This window comes from Danio rerio, chromosome 4 (assembly GCF_049306965.1).
Source record: "Danio rerio strain Tuebingen ecotype United States chromosome 4, GRCz12tu, whole genome shotgun sequence".
NCBI classification, from domain to species: Eukaryota; Metazoa; Chordata; class Actinopteri; order Cypriniformes; family Danionidae; genus Danio; species Danio rerio.
In genome coordinates this window covers 76,029,665-76,055,665 of record NC_133179.1, presented here as the reverse complement: position 1 = coordinate 76,055,665, position 26,001 = coordinate 76,029,665, and the positions used below count along the sequence as shown (strand labels likewise).

Below are 26,001 nucleotides of genomic sequence, written 5' to 3'. Positions count from 1 at the left end.
ATTGCTGAGTCTTGTTTGCTGTAACATTTCAGGTTGTTCTATAATCTAGTCTTGCCGTGTTTCCTGAATCTTGTTTTGTTTCAGGTTTGTGTTGTTTTGCTGCTTACGTTGAACTCTTTGCCTGTGACCACGACTACATTTTTGGATTACCCTCATGATACTGTTTGTATCATGAATTAGAGCAACCGGAGCCGGGAACACTTTGCCAAAAGACATTATAATTTGAAAGGCATCTAAGCTTATGTTAGTCTTTTTCTCCTTATCACAAGGTCTCCATAATCCTGGACCCGGCCCGTATCCTGAGCAGTTGCTGTGGTGCATTCATTTTTAAAATCTTGTTGTGGTTCTTATTGCTAAATAAACTTGATGTCTGTACAAAATGAAACAGCAATGTAAGAGAAATGCTAGAGATGTACCTCCACAATCCACAACCATATACTGGGTTCCAGGTTTTTGTTCCAGTGTGTCTCGACAGGCCTCCTCTGATATGTAGCCTTCACTTGGCAGATGTTTGCAGTAAATAGATGCAGCCTCAGGCTCCAAGGCAAAGACGAGCCTCTCTGGCTCAGACTCTATCACTAGACCTGCCTGAAAATCATTTAAAAGAAAATTGATGATAAGCAAGATAATAATATTACAATAGAAACAGGCATTGTTATTATGTCAACAAGTATATAATAAACATTTTCACAAGATTTAGAAACTTTTGCCGGTAAGTCTCAGGAATTAGCTCATATGGGCGCAACACTGCATTTTTCAGCAGCGTTAAGGCTGACCAGACTTCTTAGGTTTTAAGCACGAGTTTGCATTGTAATAACATTTCGTGGCCACTAGAATGTAGCAGCGATTTGCTCAAGTTTTGTTTTTAAGGGTGGGGGTGTTAAGACCTTTAGTTAATGTGTTTGGATCTATGCTGCCCTCTGGTGTTCTCTCTGTGTGTTTGTGCTTTGTTTGAAGGCAGACGGTTCCTGGAGGAAATTCGATGATGGATTCGAATGGTTCTCATCTCAACCTACTCTAAATAAATCTGGAGCACTGAGTGAGCACACGATGACTTGTTTTACGCATTAGCTTTCGCCCTTGTGTTCCTCCAGCATATTTCTCTGTTTTGCCCACTATTGAGCACTATGCCAGAGAGAGATCTGTTTGGTATGTGTAGAAACATTTAAGAGTGGGGTTAATGTTGGGATTTTGTTTTGATTTTTCTCCTGTCATGTCTTGTTTTAATTTGTATGTTTATTCTTGCACACTCATTTCTACCCTAACGTTAAGAATCGTGGTTAATATAATACACACTTGTGATAAAATTTGAATAATTGTGAGAAGAGGATTAGGGGGATTTACACCACTTTTTTTGTACGTTTGTTATTGTTTTGGGGATATGGAGTTAGGTTAGTAATTTGTGTATTTTATTTATTACTTTTATGTTCTGTAGGTAAGATAGTTGGCAAATAAAGGTATTTTTGTTTGTTATGTTTGGCCTGGTCTTCCCCTGAAAATATATATCCTTAACTCAAGTAATAAACAAAGCTTGTTAAACTCAGATTCTCTCTGGTATTGGCTCTCTTTTCCTTGCTGTTGTGATCGACCCCTAGACGATCATAACAGAAATAATAGCTTATTATGATTTAAAATATATTCACTATATTAGAAGAATCCGAGCATGTATAACAAAATATGAAATTAATATTTAACAACATTTTGTCAACAAATAAATCTCTAAATATTCAGTCAAAGCAAGTCATCAGTTCCTCAAATCTGCAGAACCATCTCCCAACAGCTTCACTGGATAAACTGGGTTTGCTTTTGGGATTCTGATGACATTCTGAGGCTTATTGTGGTACATACTATTGTTTATGATGCTGTTTCAGTGTCACTCTGAAGACCACCGAATATCCTACTCCAAACATATTTTGCTAATGTTCGCTATTTCGATTGGTCTGCTTTAGGTAGGGGAGAGAAATGTGAAATCTTGTTTAACTCAAACATCATGTCACTACCAAAGAGCTGTGAAAGTTATATGGTGTATAAAGCCTTTCTTTACACACCGCCAGACTAAACTGCCTCCGTTTATTTGCTGATTATTCGTCTGTGTTTGGGTTCATCAACTCACCTCAATAGCTGCTTCTCTCATGAACTGTTTGGCCGCTGCGTTCCAGATGGCAGGAACGGTCAGGACCCATGTAACGTCTGAGGCAATGAACGTCTTGCCGGTTGGGTTTTCCTTGACCTTCTCCAGAGCGTGATCCTTCAGATATCGCAGACTCTCCGAAAAAACGGTCAGCGCCTTCATTTGGCCTCCGTTTTTTGCAGTGATCATCAGATCCCGGTGGATTTCCTTAGCGGAAAAACAATAAACAAAAGCTTTAATAATTGAGGTCTGTCTCTTAATCATGATCATAATAAAATCAAGTATGATAAGAAAGTAACTGCTCTTACCTTGTCGTAGAGCTCCATTTTAAAGTGCTCGAACAGAAAGCTTTTCCTCGCCTGACTCTTTACAGTTGACCGAGTGTACGTCATCATGGCATCATAGCCAAACTTCTGAAACGTCTCATGTTCATCAAACAAGATGCAGGTGGGGGTTTTGAAGGTGTTGTAGCCATAGTCTACACCCCAGTTAGGAATTAGGATTGATTCTTGAGGCTGCTTGGTTTTAAAGCTGATGGCGTATCCACTGTAGGATGTGCCAAAGTCTATAGCGATGTAAAGCACTGAGTTTGCCATTGCTCCTCAACCTGTCAGACTGTGTGTGCTAGTGCTGTCAGTCCTCCATGCCGTGCTGTATTTATAACGCTGACTTTACTTTCAGTTTGGTAAACCTGCCTTCTCACTGAAAGGGCGTCGACACTGTGAGGATATAAAGCAGACAGTCCAGACCAGAAGTGTTCACTTTAGCACTCAGACACATCTGTGGCACTATATGTGATAGTACAGGACTGAATAAAGAAATAAAAGAAATAACCTTTTGAACATGTTTAAAGCTGACCTGTGAGCACATTACTGAAAAAAACTGACTAAACCAGCCTAGGCTGGTTGACCAGGCTGGTTTTAGAAGGGTTTTGGCCATTTCCAGCCTGGTCTTAGCTGGTCAGGCTGGGAGATGACCAGCTAAATCCTTAGCTGACCTTGACAGTGCAACACCACTGAGCCACAGTGCTGCCCTGAAATTAATATATTTATGCAAAGATTTCTTAAATGACCTCCTCACATCACTTCAGTTGTGTGTTTAAATGTAGAATTGATCATTAATTTGTGATAGAACAATTGTATAATAGTAATGATGCTCTAATTTGTAATAAATATTTCATAAAAAGTAACCATTAAAATAATATATTTATCATTTCTATATATTTTTAAATAAACTGGGTGTGGCTTGTTGTGGGGTATCTTATGATATGGGCGGGGCTTAAATTCTCTCTCCAAGCTAAAGCCAGAAGTCGTCAGCCCTGATCTAAACTCTCCTCGTGTGTTGCTATATTTAGCATTTGTTGTTCAGAGTGTTCACTGTGTTTCATAGCTCAGTTTTAAAAGATGTCATTCAATGAGTGCAGTAATGGCGCATGAGCAAACTATTTGACTTGTTATGTGACTGATTAGCCAATCCAGCCTTCTGTCTGTGCAGTCGTGTGGTTTACAGAGTTAGACTGCTGCACAAACACTGACAGGAGGAGGAAGAGCAGAAAGAAAAAGCAAAGGTCTCTGAAGGAAATTCCCCAACTCAGTCTAGACCAATAAGCATTGAGAGGCTGCACCTAAAGGCGTGTCTGAGACACACGACTAAAACACTGGAAGTTTGTCCTTGCAGCAGCTTATCTTGAAGCTAGACAGATAACTCCTGCAAAAGGGTAAGACATGTACACTCTTTCAGTTCATTTCCACATGTGCTGCTGCTCTTTAAATGGAGACTCCATACTCCAGTGTTTGCAGTCAACCTCAGCACATTAACAGATCATTGTGTGTGTGTGTGTGTGTGTGTGTGTGTGTGTAATGTGAGTATATGCTGGGGCTTTTCTTCTCGGTGTGTTGAGAAACCCTTTCACACACAATCAGCCACAAAGTTCCTTCCTGAGCGGACTGTTGCACAATTACTGAGGTGTTTGAGTTGTGTGTGCCAGTAGGTTGGACAGCTCCAGTGTTTTCAGTGAGCATGGACAAACCGGTGTGCCTGATCGACACAGGCTCAGATGGGAAGCTGTGTGTGCAGCAGGCGGCGCTGCAGGTCTTGCAGCAGATCCAGCAGCCGGTGGTGGTGGTGGCCGTGGTGGGTCTCTACCGCACAGGGAAGTCTTTCCTGATGAACCGGCTGGCTGGGAAACGAACAGGTTAGAGACACACAAACAGCATCCACACGTCACGCTGATCTATGCGGCCCGTGAGCCATTGTGGGAGTTTCTGACGTGTGTTATCTCTTAGGATTTGCACTAAGCAGCAATATTAAACCCAAGACAGAAGGTATATGGATGTGGTGTATGCCCCATCCCACTAAAGCAGGAACCACTCTGGTGCTGCTGGACACTGAGGGACTGGAAGATGTGGAAAAGGTAAAGTAACGCCGGAACTACCTTGTCTAAGAACACTATTGGAACACTAATGAAGAACAAACAGATGAATTATAGTAATAGTGCAGTCGTATCCTGTTGCTCTGCTGAAAATAGCATTATGAATTAAACAAGCTCATGCACACCACACACGGCGCAGGTCAGAGCGCATGTCTTTAGGATCAACACTGCATGTTACAGCCTGCCCAGATAGCAAAACCCCTCTGGCCTGGACACATCCGCAGTTCTGGGCTAGATCTGGCAAACACACTTGGGCTGGTGTCTATTGAAACAATGGGCCAGTACTGGCCCAGAAATGTTTTTGATTTAGCCGGACCAGCACTGGGCTAAAACTGGTTCAGGTTTGGATCTGGGCCAGTCCATTTCACCTGTGGTTCTGGATATAGTCCAGTTCATTTGACATGTCTATATGTTTATCTATATTTTCCATTTATTTACAAACAGTATTGACCTCATTCTTCAAAGCGGAAGAATTTTTTGCGATTGTTTTAGAACTTCCAATCCAGACTCCTATGGGAGAAATGACTAGTAAACGGCAGAAAACAGCCAACCTACTCGCCCTATAAACAAGTGTGTTCATGACTATACAGAGGAAATAGAGTAATAAAACAAGAAAATATCAGTTTGCAACATCAAGCAGCAAACCGCGCTGTTTAAACATCTAAAATGAGTGGAAGTGAATGAGAGCGGAAGTCTCGAGACAAAAAGATTCAAATGGCTGCACGGAGAATACGGTGAATACAGTTCATCCAGCACATTTATCAGAAACATGATTTAAACTATTTAGTTTTGTGCCACACATTCTGTTACATTTGAACAAAGGTCATAAACATGCATGAAATACCACTTTAAGTACTAACATCAGTGCTAATAAAGCATCTTGTACTTACAGATGGAAAAATGCAGTGTAAATACAAAGAGAAGGGGGCATAAGAGGAGGTATTTACTCAAGTCTCCCAAAAAATGCATGCAATATATATATATATATATATATATAATTATTTCCAGCATGGTACTGGCCCAGATCAAGAGCACATCTGAACCAGACTGGCCAAGTCAACATAAGGGAATCTAGATCAGGCCTGGAGCTGGCCCTGTGCAGGTCTGGATAAGTAAAAATAGATTTTAAACTAACCGGGCCAGATGTTAAGGCAGATTGGTTTTGCCACTGTATTTTCACCTCAGTACATAAGTCTGGATCTGCATTGATGGTGTGAAACGGATGTGATGATTCAATAATGGATCCAGCCAGGAGTGTGATGCTGACGGGGTGTTGTTGTGGGAAATCTTTTACTGAAATCAACATTAAAGTAAATGAGTGAAGTAAAAATAAAGAAGCAATGATGCTATTTCCAGATTATTCTGTGTTCAAGAATGCGGTTCTCCTTCTCAGGGCGACTCAAAGCGTGACACCTACATCTTCAGTCTGGCTGTGCTTCTGAGCAGCACTTTGGTTTACAACAGCCGTGGGGTGATCGACAACAAGGCTATGGAGGAGCTTCAGTATCCTTCTCTACATTTGTCTACACAGGGAAACACAAATACAGGACAAATGTATTATTAAAGAGTATTATTCTCATATTGGCATATGCAAGTATAGTTTTTAGGAAACATTTTTGCTTTACTTTTATTTCTAATAAAAGGAACAGAGATGGAAAAGAAGACGAGAGGTGTTTACACAGTACAGTATCAGGTGTAAAGCATATTTACTGAGCTGTAGCTTCAGTTTCAGAGGACGTTTGTTGATGATCAATGTAAAGTTTAGTTAAGTGCAGCCCTGATGAATACTCGTCGATTGGTTGAACAGTCCCTCTGTGTTTACACCTGAGCAAGCTGTCAGATATGTGACTGAACTAATAGAGCACATCAAGGTCACGCCAGATGAAGATGCTGATGATTGCACTGCCTTTGCAAAGTTCTTCCCTCATTTCATCTGGTGTTTGAGGGACTTCACTCTTGAGCTGAAGTTGGATGGCAAAGATCTAACAGAGGATGAATATCTGGAGTTTGCGCTGAAGCTGAGGCCTGGTAATATATAAACACATTAATGCAGAATCTTTCACAATCACTATGAGCATGAGCTCTTTCATCAGCTCTTACAGGTTAATTGTGTTGTTAACAGATCTACAGTACTCCAACACCACATATTGGATGAGACTGTAGCTGCCTCATTTGGATATACTACTTAACTGTGTCTTCAGTGACTTATCTAAACAGAAAGTTGTTTGTTAGGGTTGGGTGAATGGGATGAGTTCTATATATTAACGAATGTATGCCCACTGTGACCCAGAACAGCAGCTGAACCAACTATATCCTATCAACTTCATTATTCTAGAGACCTGAAGAGATCTTCCACATGTGTTCATCTGTTCTAGGCACTTCGAAAAAAGTAATGATGTACAACCTTCCCAGGGAGTGCATCCGGAAATTCTTCCCCTGCAGGACGTGCTTCACCTTCCCATCACCAACCACCCCGGAGAAAAGGTCCATTCTGGAGAGTTTGAGTCCTGCCGAGCTCGACCCTGAGTTCCTGGAGGTCACCAAACGTTTCTGCAAGTTCGTCTTTGACAGGAGCGAAGTGAAGCAACTGAAAGGTGGACACACAGTCACAGGCAGAGGTGATTCTACAGGGAGTTTGAAGCGTTACACAGTGTTCTCAGTGATCTCTCCTTCAGTTCTGTTATTCACTGATTCTGTTTCCTCTTTGAAAGTTCTGGGTAATCTAACGAAGATGTACGTGGACACCATCTCCAGTGGGGCTGTGTTTTGTCTGGAGAACGCAGTGATCGCCATGGCCCAGATTGAGAACGAGGCCGCAACGCAGGAGGGTCTGGAGGTGTACCAGAGAGGAATGGAGAAGCTGAAGAGCTCCTTCCCCCTGGAGCTGGAGCAAGTGTCCTCAGAGCACCAACGCCTCAGCAGCATGGCTACACAAGCATTCATGGCTCGATCATTCAAGGACACCGATGGGAAGCACCTGAAGGCTCTTGAGGTAGGCTAGACCTCAAGCAAACAATATGCCCTGGCTCACCAACAACTAGTCTTGCATAGCCAGACTTCAGTCTGACAGCTTGAAGATCTGGGAACTTTGGCTTCTCCAATTTTGATTTTTACTAAAACACCCAGATATTTACCCAAGGGTCTGATCTTTCATTTCTGCCCATGTAGGGTTCACTTACTCTGGCATATTCCTTTAGATTATCTTCCATCCGCAATCCTGCCTTTAATATTTTAATATAACTCAATATATATGTAAACAGGACAACTTCAAATCTGCTGAGACTGCTACAGAACTGAGATGCTGTGTGTGTGTGTGTGTGTGTGTGTGTGTGTGTGTGTGTGTGTGTGTGTGTGTGTGTGTGTGTGTGTGTGTGTGTGTGTGTGTGTGTGTGTGTGTGTGTGTCTTTAGGGGGAGATGGGTAAGCTCTTTGATGCATACCGGAGTCAGAATAAGCAAGTGGGACTGGAGACACACTGTGATCTTCTCCTCTACATGCGCTGTAAAGACCCTCTCATTCTTCACGTCTACTTCTTCCCAGTGAATGATGCTCGCTCGAAAGAAAAAGTAGAGCAGAATGAAAGATCAAGTCTTCCGATCAGCCATCCCAGACCTGACAGGCCGTTTCAGGTGAAAACTCCGCATGTCCTCGAGGTTCCTGGAGCATCTGTGTATCCTGAAGAGGGCATCTCATTCAGAACAGACGTCGAGCCAAACTTCTTCAAGGTCAGGAAGCTGCAGGTCGATGATGTACAAATGAATCTCGTCCGACAGAAAGACAAGATGTCTGTGTGGACGACCACTATTTGGAAAGAAGAGTTCGTCCACTTACAGCAAGTCCGAGATGAGCGGAAACTGAACTCAGAGATTGAAAAGAATGATTTCTTTAATGCACACAGAGTGGCTTTCATTGAAAGAGTTACGAATGTGAAGAGCATTGCAGATAAACTTCACGGCCAGAGAATAATTCATAAAGAACTGTATTCTGAAATCACCCAGACTAATGTAACCCGTCAGCAGATCATGAGGAAGATTTGTGACTCTGTGGATTCCAGTGGGAGGATAGCGAAATGTAAATTCATTGATATCCTTCAGGAAGAGGAGCGCTGCCTGCTTGAAGACCTGAAACAGTCTGAATCCTAGCTTAGTCTTGTGCTTTAGAGCAGGAACTGCCTCCATTCTCAGCTAAACTATGCTAAAGCCTGTTTGATGCACGAGAGTCAGATGCATTGAGATGAACACTGAACTGAAATGTTAATTCGGTATTTTCTTTGCAATTAACTGGAGATTACTCATTTAGTGGTAATATTCATGCAAACTAAATGAATTAATGAAGTTAACTAGAATACTAAAATGGTCATCTTAAAGGGATCAGTTGACATATATTTAACAGTCTGTTATTAATTACTCCCCCTCATATTGTTTCACCTTTGGAACACACAGATTACGTTATTTCAGATGAAATCCAGGAGCTCTCTCATCCTCAATAATCAGCAAGGGTCGTGAGACCTTGCACGTCTCCTTATTAGAGAGGGGACAAGGGGAGTCATGACTAGGCCCACACGGAATCTGCGCATGCAGAATTCCACAGATTTTCCGCAGATTTCTAGCCCATCATTAATTCTGTTTATTTACTTGAGTAAATGTGTAAATCTGAGTTTATTCAGTTTTTATTCAGTAATTTATTACTTTTTATTTCATATATTAAGGACTTAGTTATGATACTCCGCTGGATACTCCCAAAATAGTTCCGCAGAAATCCGCAGATTTTTACCAAAATTCTCTGCAGAAATAGCAAAATACGTTTCGGATTCCGTCTGGCCCTGCTCATGACTGCTTGTGCTCCTTTACATTTCTTGTGTAACCCAATAAAACAAGCCGTCAGGTGCAATATTAAATGTAGACATTACTGTAAATTCCAGAGTGAGAAGGGCGTCTTCAGCATACTTCAAACTCTGACCAGATCTGAAGCCAGTTGTGAATCCAGGTGAGGTCTCAGGACCCTCCCAGAAATAAGTTTGGTGTTTGTGAAAAACATGTTTGCACAAATAAAGATGATGTTCCATGCACTGTCTATTGAAAACCAATGATAAAATGTGTGTAATGTTGCTAACACAAAGACTATAGTTTAAATAAATCTTTGTCTAATATTTACTCAGCACTGGGTAGCTAAATAGCCTAGTGTGGTTGTTTTTAACATTAGATTTATTAATGTAGGAAGTGCTAGAAAAAAAGTTGACATGAAACTGCTCACATCAAATCTGTGAACAACATGACATTTAAAAATGTAACATGCATGAGAAAGACATCAACATTACGTTGAAGAATCAAGCGAGGGATGCTTGGCAGCATCACAGATTTCAGCATCAGTGGCCGTGGTGCAAGGCTGCAAAAACTGATGAATACAATAAGAGCAGAATCAGACTCAACATATAATAATCTGAGCCTGTAATACCACCATACAGGTCTGAGTGGAGCTCGCATTAGTGCACAGATCATCGCTTGCCCCGTTGATTTCTCTAGAATAGGCAGGATACATTTGTTGATGTTGTATTGATAAGACAAACAGAGTTGAAAACTTTAAAGAGGCTATTTTTATTTGTATGCATTCAGAATGACAACAAAACAGTATGAGTTTTTGTCAAATGAGTAAAGCAGACAGGAAGTGCTTCTCTTCTATGCCTTCTGTCAACATGACTGGCGAACAAGTCAGAAAAAAAACAGCTGAATTAGTGAATATCTGCTTCTCAGACCTGAGAGGTGTACCTGCATAAAGCCTGAAATGTACACTTGTAAAAGGAAAGAAATGTTCTCTGGTTTAGCAATCCGAATGGACCAAACACAAAGCTGTATTGAGTGATGAGAGCTCATGATCTGCTGCTGAGTTCCACCTTCCATGCTCAATCATGACACTCATGAACAAACGCAGGGTCTCTTTGTACGTCATCAGAAGACGTTTAATTTAATCTCATCATCAGGAGAATGTTGGCTATATATGACCTCAGGAGACTGCCGTCATTAGATGCTGCTTTATTCAGAGGATGACACAGGTAAGTTATATTCATTTATTTTCTTTTGCACCATAGATGAAGCAGTAAGCTAAGGCTGCTGATTAAGCAGAATGTGAGTAAAAGGTTGTTCAGTTTAATTCTGATGTAAAGTCAGAGTTTTTTGTGTGTATTTTGACGTATTATTTATTCATGTGCCTGTGCTGCTATACATTTCTTGTGTAACCCCCTAAAACAATTATGCTTTAAATTGTGTTTGTAACAGCCTCTGTCATGGTTTCCTTTGAGGTGATTTTAACATTTTGAGACTGAACGTCACATACACCTTTTAATAAGCCTGTGAATCATCTGATGTTGTTAAAATAATTTTTACTTGTAGTTTTAGTTTTGTTGAGCATTGACATCTGCCATTATACAACACCACATACATCTAATTTTCCCCTCTATGACGCAGATTGCACAGAAATAAAAAGGCCTATCTTCAATATTTCTGCAGAAGGACAGTTTAGGGTAAGTCCTTTATGAATTCTCCTTTTGATGAGTATTCTGTATTACGCTGTATTAAAATCATATGGTGAATTTTAAAGTATACATGATTGTACTGTTTTAGTATAGTTATGAACACACTTGTTTGTAGAGCGACTAGTTTGACTATTATCTCTCAGGCAGCTGAATCAGAAGTTCTAAAACAATCGCAAAATCGAGCACACTTCCGCATCGCAGAATAAAGTCATCAAAGAGGACATTAATCTTTACTCAAATAGTGATCCATCATTATAACATAAAATAACTGGCTAGAAACATACTCTTTACAAAAACTGAACCTGTGATAATTGATCAAAAGCATCTTTCAGGAAATTTTATTGCAGGTGTACTAACTGCTTTTTTATTTGGAGTCTCATTGATAAGGAGCAGGCAGAGTTTAGGACCTGAACTGCAGCCAGCCACCAGGGGGCGATCAAAGTACCAGGAAGGAGCTTTACTCAAAAGCAGGCTAGAGGTACACCAATCACTTTGTGTAAATCCCATGACTTACAGCTTATTTACTGTATGCCATGTGATTATAAGGAAAACGGGTGTGTTTCTGGTAAAAAAAAAAAAAAAAAATTCTGGTTCTCTGTATGTCTTTGAGTCATTCATGTTTGGTTAGTTGTGGCAAAAGCATATGACATTTTGAGACCTTCATACTCTCTCCACTGCCTTCTGTCTCGATCTTCACAGTCACTGTATACACGGTAAGGCACATTACAATATTTGCTCTTCTTTTCTGGTTCATCTGTAATTAAAAAAGCTAAGAAGTTGCATTAGTTAGTTTCAGGAATGCCTGTTTGTGATGAGGCTGTGTTCATGAAAGAAATGCAAAATACAACAGGGCACACAGGATACGACATGTGTCTACTACTCTTTTTAACTTGCAGAATGGGTTAATTGAGGGAACACTCCATTTTGTTTAGGACATGTGCTCATTTAAGCAGCTCATCCAGAACGCTGCGGCCAGGATTCAGACCCGAAGCAGAAGATCAGGCGTTACAGGCAGAGAGAGTAAAATTTCTCAGTGAATCACTTAACGGTGTTTAACTATAACATGACATCTGTTAAATCAGTCACGTTTTATAAAGCCAGATCCACCACTGATCTATTATGTAATGAAGATATCAGCAAAAGTTCATTATCTGAGGATTTGTGCTTACCAGAGGTGTGGAACATTAAACATTTTCATGAGTCTATTAATCAAAATAAATGTTAAATATGTGATCCTGGACCACACAACCAGACATGAGGGGCAATCATCTAAAACAGACCTGTAGGTCACCTGAAAGCTGAAGAATGAAGCTCCTCACTGATGTATGGAGAGGAGGTGAGGTGTTCAGATATATATTCTTATAATACCTTTAAATTCGTATAGATTAAGGTATTAGTAACTATTAGTATGACACTGATCTTTTATCATTAATGCGCTGGGCCGCTCTATGTTTAAAAAAGCTTTCATATGTTTCAGTCAAACGTAAACATGCAGTTCTAAACAAATAATGCAGTGTGCAAACTTGTCAGAAGCAAGTCAAGTGCTGCAGCAAGGTTTTATACAGTGATGAGTTCATGTCCAGCTGTTTAAGCTCACTGATGTAACGACCCTGGTCTAGGGCATCAAGGAAGTTACATACAACACGTGACAAACAAAATATCTTTTCAGGAAGCTCTTGGACTCTATTCATCTTTTTCTTTTCCTAAACACCCAAAAATAAAGTCAAGCCTTCAGAGAAGACCAACAGAAAATAATTAATAAACAGAGAGTAGCACACACCTAAACACTGAAATGAACACTAAATAAACCTGACAAAATACCATAAACAAAATGCAATACTTACTTTTGTACTACCTACCTAACTATAAAAAAGAAAAAAGTGTTTTTAAAAAAGTCTGGCATATATATATATATATATATATATATATATATATATATATATATATATATATATATATATATATATATATATATATATATACAACAAACAAAATAATAGAGGCCCTGGATCACTGCAGCTGATTTCAGGGGACATCTCAAGTGTAATTGGGGGGCCTTTTGAGAGGAAAAGTGCAGGAGAGAACACAAGGGAGAGATAAACACACATCTGCAAATACAACAGTGAACACTTCACACAGAAATTCTACTTGAGCCAGGGATGATCTTGCAGTGAGACAACACTGTGCTCAGCACCAGCCCTGACAAATAGTAACTGATGTAGCCTTGATCAGTCATTCATTTTCCTTTCAGCTTAGTCCCTTTATTAATCCAGGGTCACCACAGCAGAATGAATTTACGCAGCGGATGCCCTTCCAGCTGCAACCCATCTCTGGAAAACTAGCCTTGATTATGCAAGCTGAAACTGTTAGTCTCAGACTTGCAATGTCAAGAGGACTGGCCCTGAGAGCAGCGCTAGAGTGTAGACAATGTCTGTCGTATGCACCAGTGCAGAATGACGACATGTTGATCAAAAATGATATAACAGTCACATGAATTCTGGCTTAACTATTCAAGTGACTGCAAACTGTAATTCACCTGACAGAATCTTTGTTTTCATGGTTGTAATCATTTTAAAATCTGAGTATTGCTGTCCATGTAAACATAGTCATTTATAAATGTGACTTAAGCACACAAAACAGGGATGGACGTGTGCGTGCCACGTCCTACACAAAGTTGCCAAACTAGATGGGAGAATGTTTGCAGATTTAAATAAACTCTAAATGAACATATTTAACTTAAATATTGACTTGACTGAACCACTTTAAATCGTCAACTCTTTCCCAGTCATTAATAGGGTTGGGTATCGTTTGGGTTTTTTTCCAATACCGGTGCTAAATCGATACTTTTAAAATGGTTCCGGTGCCTGAACCATGCCACAAAATTATTTGACAAAAAATAATTTTAATGATTATAATTGAACAATATAAATATATATTTATAATAAGCCTAAAGTAGACATCAATTCATATTTTATATATTTGAATTGCTTTAATATATTTCTTTTGATCATTTGTTTGTCAGCATGAATGCAACATTTGCATAGTGCTAATAACATTACATTAGCTTACTACTAACCAGTGGAAAGGCTGTCATCAAGATCAGGGAGCACTTTTTTTCTGGTTTTGGGGTTTTTGACTACTTTTACATCAGTGATCTAATGATGTGCCTTTATCTGAATAAGACAATGATATGATTCAGCTGTTTACATGAGCTGCTTTATGAATGTTACATTTATGATTACCAGTTACATGTTATAGCACATAGATCCAGTAACATCACTGTAGAAGTATAAATCAGCCGTTACAGTAATCCACCCTGCTGCTGATAAAAGCATCAACAAGTCTTCACTGGAAACAAAGCATCTGACTCCAGCAATGTTTTTGAGATGATAGTATGCTGATTTACTGACTGCTTTGACATGACTGTTGAAACTCAGATCTGACTCCAGAGTCACACCAAGATTCTTGACCTCATTGTCTGTTGTTTGACCCTTAAAGCCAAGGTACACATTCACCTTGAGAACCTCATCTTTGTTTCCAAACAAAATCATTTCAGTTTTCACTTTGTTTAACTGAAGAAAGTTTTGGCACATCCAGCTGTTCACTTCATCAATGCACTGGCAGAGGGTGTCAATGGGGCAAATCTAGTGGATAACATTGTGTGTTTGACAGGTGTCAGACTGCAAAAGAAAGTGTGAGCAAACATCTATCAAACGGAGCTGTGTAACAGACAGAAAAGCAAGCAGCTTACAATAATGGAGATTGGTTTAAGGATTATGGCCGCTGGACGAGACCAAATTGAAGGTCATTATATGTGCTTTACGTGTATGGCTGGTACATGATGTCAGATACTTCGGGGAGTGAAATCTGAGAGAAAGTAACAGTAAGATCGGTGATAAAAAATAAGAAAAATAATCATTTTAGATCTTAAAAAGAGATCAGTATGAAGAAGCTTTATTTTTATGATTTATGTCATTGTTTCAAAATTATGATTCATTCATTTTCTTTTGAATTAGACCCTTTATTAGTCAGGGGTTGCCACAGCAGAATGAACTGGCAACTATTCCAGCATATGTTATAAACAGTGGATGCCCTTCCAGCTCCAACCCAGTACTTGGAAACACCCATACACACTCATTCACTCATACACTACTGTCAGGGTTTTTGGTTAATTTTTCATGTAACGTTTTTTATTCACCACTAGATGTCGCCATTTCAACTTTTCTTTTTTTGGTTACCTGAAATCACCGAGATCAGTTTCACATGTGCCTTATTTAGTTGTTTGTATAAAAGTAACCCTTTTTTCATCTGTTCTTGGTTATTGTTGACCCATGCCTGTCACCTACAGTGAGTTTTTCCTTGATGTACCTTTTGAAACCTGAAGTTTCCTGTTTTTGTTTCTCAACGCCATGAGAATACCTTCGCCCAACCAACTTTAACGGTTTAACACTCTCAGGTACTTGCAGATCTTATGACTTCTGTTCGTCAACTCTTTGACAAGGTCCATGTTGATTCAACCCCAGCTCCTAATGTTGCTTTGATACCCTTTTGAGAACCTATGCAATTAGGCAGAACTCGGCTTTCCCTTATGGAGAGAGACCGCCGCATGAGGGAGCAGCTTTGTCTATACTGCAGTTTATCTGGCCATTTTCGTTCCACCTACCCTCAGCTTTCAGGAAATGCCCAGTCCCGTACAGGCCAGGAAGGACTGTACATGCAAAAACTCTCCTTCCTCAAGTGGTTTTTTTTCTCCCCATTACACTCTCCTGGGCAGACCAAAAGTCCCAACTTCAAGCCTTTGTAGACTCTGGTGCTGCTGAAAAATGTTTAGATCTCACATTAGCAAAAACCCTCAATATCCCCAGTGAACCTCTTCCTGACCCACTAACAGTTACTGCACTAGATGGTCGACCACTTGCTCCGGGAGAGGTGACACACCTTACGTCCCAACTCTGTCTCTCCATCTATCAACATCAAGAGAGGATCTGTTTTCACCTCATTCATTCACCAGATCTTCCAGTTATCCTTGGTCACCCCTGGCTCCTTCAGCATAACCCATATATTGATTGGCCCACTAGCACAGTTTTGGGTTGGAGTCCCACATGCCAAACCACCTGTCTGAGTCAAAAATCCCTTAAACCTTCTTTTGAGTTTCAGGAACCCCTAGATCTGTCCCGAGTCTCAGCCCGGTACCACCATCTTAAAGCAGTTTTCAGTAAGAGGAGAGCTACTGTCCTACTGCCGCACCGTCCTTACGACTGTGCCATTGAGCTTCTGCCAGGTTCCCGTCCCCCTAGAGGTGGAATTTTTTCATTGTCCCTTCCTGAGCGGACTGCCATGGATCTCTACATTGAGGAATCCCTCGCAGCTGGAATCATTCAACCATCCACCTCCCCTGCGGGCGCTGGGTTTTTCTTTTGGGGAAGAAGGATGGTGAGTTACACCCCTGCATAGATTACAGAGGTCTCAATAAGATCACGATCCGCAATCGTTACCCTTTACCATTGATGTCCACAGCTTTTGAAATGCTGCAAGGGGCTACCATCTTCACCAAACTTGATTTACGTAATGCTTACCACCTAGTGCGTATCAAACAAGGCAATGAATGGAAGACTTCCTTTAACACACCCACAGGGCACTATGAATACCTGGCTATGCCCTTTGGACTGATCAACGCTCCTGCAGTTTTTCAAGCCCTGATTAATGATGTGCTCCGTGACATGCTAAATAAGTTTGTGTTTGTCAACTTGGATGACATTCTTATTTTCTCAAACTCCTTCCAAGAGCATGTGCAGCATGTACACAAGGTCCTTCGTCATCTGCTAGATAACCATCTATACATCAAACCAGAGAAGTGTCAGTTTCATGTCTCCCAGGTGAAATTCCTGGGTTTTGTTATAGAACCAGGACAAATCCAGATGGACCCTCAAAAGATCCAGGCGGTGGTGGATTGGCCCTCGCCTTCCTCAGTCAAGGAGGTACAGCGGTTTTTGATGTTTGTTAATTTTTATCAAAAATTCATTTTGAACTTCAGCACTGTGGCAGCCCCTTTATTTGCCCTCACCAAGAGGAACATGATTGGGTTTCGGTGGGGACCTGAAGCTGAAGAGGCCTTCTTATCCCCAATGCTGATGAACCCTTCACTGTGGAGGTTGACGCCTCTGAGGTGGGTGTTGGAGCAGTGCTATCGCAAAGGGGTGAAGATAAGAGGCTTTATCCATGTGCTTTTCTCTCTCCCCGTCTCACCCCTACTGAGAGAAATTACCATGCGGGAGATAGGGAGCTGTTAGCCGTGAAATTGGCTCTCGAGGAATGGAGTGTAATGGCTGGTTCTAATGAAACGACTAGTGCCATGATTAACGTGAGACCACAAAAATATAAGCGTAAACCTTTCCTATATTCTGAAATCCCCATACTCCAGAGTTCAACAGTATCTGATGCAGCTAAGTGTAAGCGTAAAGCACGGCGTGACCAGAAGAAGGCTCGGAAGACAAGTGAATGGAAAGGGAGGGGGACCGCTCCTCTCTGCAGCTCAAGGCACACTGCTTCTGACCCCTTACCCTCTGAATGCTCTCGCCTCTCGCAGCTGCAGCTAACTTTGGAAAGCGACATTACAAGTGCACACGGGGAAACCCACTAAGAATGTGTATCAGGATTTGCATCTGATAATGCTACATGGAATGTTGAAGAATGCTTTTAACCTGTCAACTGTATGCATTCAGATGTTTGTGTGTGTTGATTAATGTACTAATATGTGCATATGGAACAGCTATACCTTTGTTCTCATATGACATGCCCTATAAATTTTGTTAATCCCTGAAATTCTTAACTGAATGGTTAGACCACAGTATACAGTTGGTCCTTAGAAATTTATAGCTAGTAATTTGATGTATTAGGTAGAATGCACCTTGGTGTGCGGATACTTGTGTTGTATGTGTCAAGTCCTCACTGATATATGAGGTGAAGGTATGTGCCTGACCTGGTTTTGTGAGTATAAAAGCTGAGCATTTTCTGACCAGCTTTGCGCTTCCTGACTTCTGTTCATTGAGGTTGGTTGCCCTTTGTCTCTAACGAGAGGCAAAGTAAGGATTTCTTGTTTTCTGTTTGTCTTTTGTTTGTTCTACTTTTTCACTGGATTTAATTTTATTAATAAAAGTGTATTTTATTAATTTTCTTCACTGGAGTGGACATTGACTTCATTTTCCAGAACCCATCTAAGTTACCCTGTGTGGTAAAGTATGCTCTAATTTATTCTTTTGCAAAATACGTTCTTTAAAGACGATCCTTAAACTAAACTCTGGCTAAGAAATATAGCTAAGGGAGGATCCTGATCTTAACTTTGTTTAATTAGGGTGATTAAATAAAGGGAAATCAGCACATGGAGGCCCCAGCGAGGAACGTTAATATTTTTGCGAAAAGAGAATTAGAATAAGAGAGAAAGTAGGGGACGCCCGAAAAAGAAATCTCTCGAGCAAGTATAGAATAAAGTGCACATAGACCTAAAGAAGGATCTATATTCTATACGAAAACATGACTGACGCTTCGGGTATTCAAATCCATCTTATCTCAAATGAGGAGTTGAAAACACGTAAAAAGGAGAATCCTTTACATGTTTCGCCTCAATCGTGTACAATAGGTAATTGTGTTTACATAGGCGTAAGCGATCAAGAAAATAACTGGCTGGAATTGTTAGACGCTATAGATAAAGCTACGGGTACCGGTGAACAGGTAGAATTAATTCTACATAACCATAAAGGTCCCGTACAATTCCCAGAGCGATTCAGAGGACGGATAAAAGTGCTAAAAAATAGCACAACCGTGAGCCCTGAATTTTATGCTGAATCAGAGGATGAAAGAGCTGGTTCAATTTTGGGCGAGCAGGCTCATGCCGCCGCTCCATACAGGTCGGAAGTTACCTTTTTGCCTTCGCAAAGAGACAAAGAACCTGAGACTGATCGACAAATTCAGTGGGGTCCATCTACTAGTACACCGTATGATGAAACCCTAATGCGAAAAGCAAAAGCTAAAACAAAACACAGCCCCTTAAATCCATTAAAAGCTGCTACAACTAGGTTTCAAAAAATGAGTCCCCTGAGACATGACAGCTCAAGCGACTCGTCCTCAGAAGAGGATAGAATTTTATCGACTCGAGGTAGAATTCGCCAAAAGAATGCCAGGCCGAGCTCAAAAGACAGAAAAACGTCAGCTCACGTCGACGCGCGATTCATTAAAGCTGGAAATAGACGAGTAACAATCCCGGAGGGATTTAAAATACAGCTGAAAAAAGTTGAAGGCGCCACTCGATCAGAACAGAAAGAAAACGCTGACATGATCTATCTAGCAACGGCCAGCACCGCTGATGAGATCCTTGAACGCACAGATATAAATCAAAAAGCCAAATTAGACATGGTATGCGAGCTTGCTGACGCGCTTCAAGCTTTAATAAGTGGGATGATTTGGTCCGGTTTGACCGAAGATGAAAACGCTTCGAGCAAATATAATCCTAAACTCGGAACTGTGCATAAAATGAGAAAGCACTTTGCTAAAAGCGGCTCACAAGAAAGCAGAGGCAGGCAGGCAGGCGCTGAAAGTAGAAAAAGGCAGGATACCCCGCTGCCGAGTGATTCGAGCGAGACTGAAAGCTCTGAAGCAACAGACTCCTCCGATGAGGAATATTCAGTAAGAAAATCCATCATGCTTGCGGGAAAGGAAAATAAAAAGACTAAAAATTCCCAGGCAGTAAGCGAACTAAAAGAAAGAGCCCTCTATCCGCTATCTCAGCTATCTTTTCCTGCAGAAGCAACCATTATGGATAAAGCTCAGGAAATTGTTAGAATGGGCGAACTTTACAAAGCGGATGACGATCTAATAGAAGCTATGATCGTGCATCACACGCGCAAAAGAATTGCACCCGCTACTGTTAGGTTGCAGCTAGGCACAATACTGGGCAAGAGCCCAGAAGATGAAAGAAATGATCGTGCTGAATTGATCAGAGCGATCGGAGTTTACCCGTATTGTCTTGATAGACAGGGTAAAGTCGAATCAGTGTATGCACTGATAAGAGAACTCCAAGAGGTGACAGATTTAGTCCCTGGCTTAGCTGAAGCGAAACTTTTAGGGCCAGAAACCACCTGGATAGAATTGTCTAATTTCGCAATCAGGTGGGAAAGAAAAAGGAAGCTGATCTCAGAGAAGCAGAGAATTCAGCCTCCGAGAGCAGCAGCTCAGAGAGCACAAAGAGCCCCGCCCGCACGGAAAAGCAGGCAGCAGAGACAGAGAGCAGAAGCCCCTGTCACAGAAAGACATCAGAAGTCTATGCAGGAAAAACCAAAGAGCAGAAATAAATTCCAAAAATCAGATTTTAAGCAGAAACCTGCAGAAAATGATTATGTCTCAAAAGAGAACTGGGAAAGAATGACCCCAGAGCAGAGACAGGACTTACTAGATAAAAGAAATAAAAAGAAGCAGTCAAAATCAAAAAATAAGACTAGAGAAGTTAGACACGAGCGAGTTGTTAACAGTAACCGAAAAGAATCCCGAAATCGAGAGGAATAGGGTTGCCTGACTCCAGGAAAAAAGGCCATAATGTCCGAACAAATTAAAGAAACGGCAGATATGAATTTAAATATAAATTTTGAAGGAATATTATTTGATCTTGATACAGGAGCAGATGTTACAGTAGTAAGTCAGCTACCTAAAGAAGCTAAAGAAACGGAAACCGCGTTTAATGTAAAAGACTTTAGAGGTAATGTAGAAACGCATAAAGTTTATGATTGGAAAAACTTGCAAATTATCAAAGGTGTTAATAATTTAATGACACTAAAAGATGCTAGTACAATATTACAAAGCAAACAAATAGGCTGGTTAAAACAAATAAACCTGGAGCAGGAAATAAAAAGAATGGCCGAAACCAGCAAAGCCGACCGTACTAAAGTCACAGAGATATTAAGAAAATATCAAACTCACGCCGCAAGAAGTAAAAATGATTGCGGAAAATTATCTGATAAATGGCAGTACGAAATAAAAGGTGGTATTCCACCACCACAAAGGCAGTATCCGATTAATAGAAACGCGTTGCCTGAAATAAAAATCACAATTGAAGAATTAAAACGAAAAGGGATAATTAAAGAAGTTGATAATGCGCCAACAAACTCCCCTATTCAAGCGGTAGCAAAACCCGACGGGGGGTGGAGGTTGGTAACAAATTATAAAGCATTAAACAAACAAACTGTACCCGATACAAGATATCTGATTAATGCAAGAGATGCTACGGGCGCAGCCCCAGAGGGGAGACTGTTGTCCAAAATAGATCTCGCAAATGGATTTTGGTCTGTGCCGCTTAAGCCAGAGAGCAGAGCGCGCACCGCATTTACGTTTGAGAATAAACAATATGTATATAATGTTCTACCACAGGGATTTAAAAATTCTCCAAATGCTTTTCAAGCAATAATGATGGAAATACTTAAAGGCCTCCCTGTTGTAGTGTACATAGATGACATTTTAATCGTTACAAATGATGAAGAAGAACATCTTAAAATATTAGATGAGACCTTAAGCCGACTAACTAAAGAAGGATTTAGGTTAAACTATAAAAAGATGGAAATTGCTAAAGATGATGTTGAATTTTTAGGATTTCAAATAACTGGTAATGAACGATTTCTGTCGCAAACTACAGAAAATAAATTAAAGGAATTAAGAGGAAAAGAAATAACCAGTTTAAAACAATTACAGAGTATGCTGGGTACATTAAACTTTGTAAGAGATTTAATCCCCGGATATGCTAAACATGCGAAACCCCTTTATAATGCAACAAGAGGGGGAGTTTTAACTTGGAATGAGAAACTTTCCGAAATAAAGGCTAAGCTCATAGATGAAGCTTTAAATAGTGGTCGTCTTGTGAGAAGAGATGAAACCACTCCGTTAGTTGTAAAAATAGCCAACACGGAGGATGAAATAGAACTAATTATTTTTAATGAACAAAATGAAAAACATCCAGTATGCTTCATTTCCTCCACTAAACCCGCAAACCAAAGGAAACTGGAGAACATGACTGGAGGCGATATCCTTGCTACACTCGCTAAATCTCTGATTACACTGAAATGCCTTGCGCTGGACCAGCCGATCATAGTTAAGGCCAAAGGTGAAGGCATAAATCAAATAGTGAGAGAATCGAAAAATCTTATAACCGAGAACAAAAGAGTCCATTGTCATACTTGGGCTAAATGGACCGTAATTTTAAATGATACGCAATTTCAATTTAAATCTGACAAAATTCCTAAAGCCGAAAAGACTACCAAAGTTCCCATTGATAAAGTTTGTTATTATACTGACGGTACAACCGAACAGGGGATAACGAGATGGGGATGGATTCGAAAGAAAGGCCGAAAGGTCACCGAGTCAGACAAGGGTAGTTTACCAGCAGGATTAAGCGCGCAAGCTGCTGAAGTAAAAGCATTTAGGAAAGCTTTAGAGAAAGCCAAACAACTAAATGACTTTAAATGTTTTATGGTGACAGATAGTGATTACATCTATCAAGCTGTAGAGGAACATTTAGGTACTTGGAAAAATAATGATTTTAATACTTCCAAAGGGAAGCCATTAAAACAAGCTGATGACTGGAAAGTAATAGATGAGCTGATCACAGAAATTACACCAACAGTATTGCACCAAACTAGTCATACGTCACAGAATACAATGGCTGCTATAGGGAATAAGGAAGTAGACAGTTATGTACGTAGAGTACGGGCTGTTACCAAGGAAAGTCAAAAAGACTTACTTGAAAAATTACATATAGAATTAAAGCACCCTACCACAAAATATTTAGCGCTATATTGTCATGCTTTAGGCCTAAATATACAAAACTTAAAGTCTGAGTACTATAAGATAAAAGTGAACTGTCCAAACTGCAGAAAAGCAATTGATTCACGTTTTAATGATTATGGATCTATAAAAACAGATCATGAGAACGATGAAATTAGCATGGATTTTGCTGGACCTATTAGACCGCAAACGAAAAAGAAAAATTGTTATTTTCTTTTAATCACGGACAATGCGAGTGAATATACGCAGATCTTTCCTTGTAAACAAGCTACAGAAGAAGTAGTAATTGAAAGTTTACAACAATGGTTCAAATTTAGGGGAATACCTAATCGAGTCAGAGCCGACGGAGCTTTTAACCTTTCAGGTCGAAAGGTAGAACAGTTTATAAAAGATTCAGGGGCAAAATTAATTAAATCCGTGAAATATCAACCCTCGAGTAATGGAATCGCCGAAAGGCGGATAAAAGAAATTAAAAATTGGTTTTGTAAAAACAATCAATTACCTTGGGACGAACAGCTTATTGATTGCTTAAAATTTGTAAATTACAGAGTCCCTGTACCTGAAAAGGAGGAAAATCCACCAAGAAACAGGGCCAAAATAAAGGTAGGCGACATAGTCTACATACAGAAAAGAGTCCGAGGGCATAGATTTAAAGAAAATCTAGGCACGGAAGATAAAGTTAAATCAATACCATCTAATACTACCGTAGAATTAGAAGCCAACGGTATTTGGAGTCTCAGAGACATAATAAAAAAGCCGGAATAATGGCAGACACAAACTTGACCTGTGACCTCAAAGCTTGTGAAGGCCTTTATAAGCAAAAAGGCTTCATCAGAGTTATTAGAGGTTTTTCTGGACACTTAACCATTGAAAAATGGCTTAAACCAGAATATGATAGAGCACTGGGAAGAAAATCTGTTAGTGTACAAGGAACACCAGCTATCAGTTATAGGATCGAAGACTGCGCCGTATGTGGAAAACCTAATGTAGCGTTTAAACTAGCTGAAGGCTTATACGCCAATAGGCCAAATAAAGCAGAGTTGCTAATTCAGCATGGTTTAGGAGCTCATTTTCCGTGGTGGAATGAGTTAGGAGATATCGATGCGTGTGCTTTGCATGATGTCACCATCTGTGGTGATTGCAGAGAGTCACACCAGAAGGTCGAAATCGAACAATATGAGATAAAGCAGGATGGATGCTTATGCCGAAACTGTCAGTCATGTAAGCAACGGTTTATTGCCCTAGGAAGGGAATGCCGATGTGTGTATGATGGGGAAGAATTTACATCGTGTGAAAGATGTAAGAGTCTATTCAGTTGCAAGTGCTTAAAGCTAATAAGCAAAAAGCAGATATGGATGACTCGTAAATCCAAAAAGGCCCTAGGGGCCTTAGTTGAAAATAGAATAATGACAATGTGGGACATAAACCCAGTGTCCTTAATGACAAATGCAGAATCGAAATTCATGGCCCAGAGACTGAATGAACTGTCCTTTTGTCCGGAAGGTCTGCCGGGGGGGCAAGAGTCTCTGAATGGAAACGAGAGTTTTCGGAATGGCCTGATATATCTCACTCACTTAGGTGGATGGGAGACCGCTGTCAAGTTGCAGTTACACACGCAGGTCAGCTACAAGAGAGGTGGCTTTGGTGCATGTGTATGGGTTCTGCATGACAGTGAGTGGTTTAAATGTGAACTTTCTGACGCTATAATAATTACAGCAAAAGACATGACATTTAAACAGTGCATAAAAGTATGCGAACCAAAAGATGAGCCCAGTTATTTCACTGAATCAAACATCTCAGTCTATGGATCTTCACAATCCTTTAGAGAAGGGACAGCAAAACTCAAAATTATCAGATCCACACAACCATATCACTTAATGACTCGTGAACCAAGCGACGAGGATAAATCTAGGATAGAAATTCTGGATTTAACTGTTCTGTTAAATTTAACAGGAAGTTACCTGGGTATTGGAGAATGTATTCAGGGAGTAAATGTTTATCTGAATAGATCAAAAGATAAATCTGATATGGCAACAGGAAATAAATTAATACAATTTAAAAGGTGGATCTCCAAAAAATTCAGTCGAGGGACAGAATAGGATGAAACGAGTTTGTCTCTGTTCTCTGTTGCAGGAAAGCATGCAGAAAGACGGGCCTGTCAGAGGGGTGAGAGAGAGCCGGAAGTGTACGGAGTCACGGGTCCAGGAGACCGTGATGAGCCTAATGATAACTAGCTCTTTACTCCTAATTATAATAGGCACGATTTTTTCAGGGTTAGAGATAAAAACTCAAAGCATGGAAGAAACCCGGCATGTCTGTAAACATGTCGAGATAACGGAAGATTGGGTATGTCCAAATCAGGAAATAACTGTGAAAAATAAAACCTACAATAGTAGTGATTTTGAAGCAATGGTAAAGTCGTATATTAGAAATATAGACGACAGATTTTGGGTATGTAATCATTCTAACCCAATAGCTTTATTTATACCATCGAAATATAATGGTCTAATGAATAATAAAGTAAAATTTAAATGGGATAGTCTTATAGTTATAAATGAATCCCATGTAAGACTGATTGGGCTTGAAATCCTAAATAAAAATCAGACAGTATGGACTAATGAAAGTAGCCTAAGCGTCTGGAATTTGGAATTAGGAGTTGAATTAAGCAAATCAGTAGGACATTGTTGGCAGAATTTGACAAATGCTAAACAATGGATAATGACCGACTCCATTTCTGCACCCAGAAATGATAAAATACTTAGAGGCCTACATGGCGGCCGAATCAGTAAAGTTGGGTTATTATCGGAAACAGGCAATGAGACGTCTAGGAATCGCAGATTAACAAATTGGTTAATGGCGGGAGCTAAAGGACATGTGACTTATTGGCCTGATGGTTTGAATAGTACTCACCTAATATTAGGTGTTTATAAAGAAAAACCAGTAATTCCTTATGAGGAAATAGATTGGGTAACATGTAAACAACATCAAACCCAAGGTAAATATTGTGATAGCGAGAAGGCATGTATTCATAAATTGGGTATGAGACCTTTTAGCTCTAACGGGGCTAAATTTCTCATCCGGAAATATGGTG

The 26,001-nt window shown here is 40.2% G+C and overlaps 2 protein-coding genes across 6 annotated transcripts in view; one reads left to right on the top strand and one right to left on the bottom strand.

Moving 5' to 3' along the window:
• Positions 1 to 26,001, bottom strand: part of hspa12a.2 (heat shock protein family A (Hsp70) member 12A.2) — a 40,536-nt gene that overhangs the window by 2,352 nt on the left and 12,183 nt on the right. Inside the window, exons 2-4 of the mRNA XM_003198556.7 lie at positions 2,440 to 2,850; positions 2,114 to 2,338; positions 417 to 588 (exon numbers count right to left, since the gene is read on the bottom strand). Of these exons, the coding sequence (XP_003198604.1) occupies positions 417 to 588; positions 2,114 to 2,338; positions 2,440 to 2,727 (685 nt within the window). The 5' untranslated portion in view covers positions 2,728 to 2,850. The remainder of the gene's footprint in view (positions 1 to 416; positions 589 to 2,113; positions 2,339 to 2,439; positions 2,851 to 26,001) is intronic.
• gbp4 (guanylate binding protein 4) lies at positions 3,788 to 9,634 on the top strand. Of its 5 annotated transcripts, XM_073946245.1 has the most exons (9): positions 3,788 to 3,848; positions 4,122 to 4,325; positions 4,417 to 4,544; positions 5,455 to 5,501; positions 5,956 to 6,065; positions 6,403 to 6,590; positions 6,938 to 7,180; positions 7,274 to 7,554; positions 7,972 to 9,634. In XM_073946245.1, the coding sequence occupies exons 5-9, from the start codon at positions 6,052 to 6,054 to the stop codon at positions 8,701 to 8,703; spliced, it is 1,458 nt and encodes a 485-aa protein (XP_073802346.1). In that variant the 5' UTR covers positions 3,788 to 3,848; positions 4,122 to 4,325; positions 4,417 to 4,544; positions 5,455 to 5,501; positions 5,956 to 6,051; the 3' UTR covers positions 8,704 to 9,634.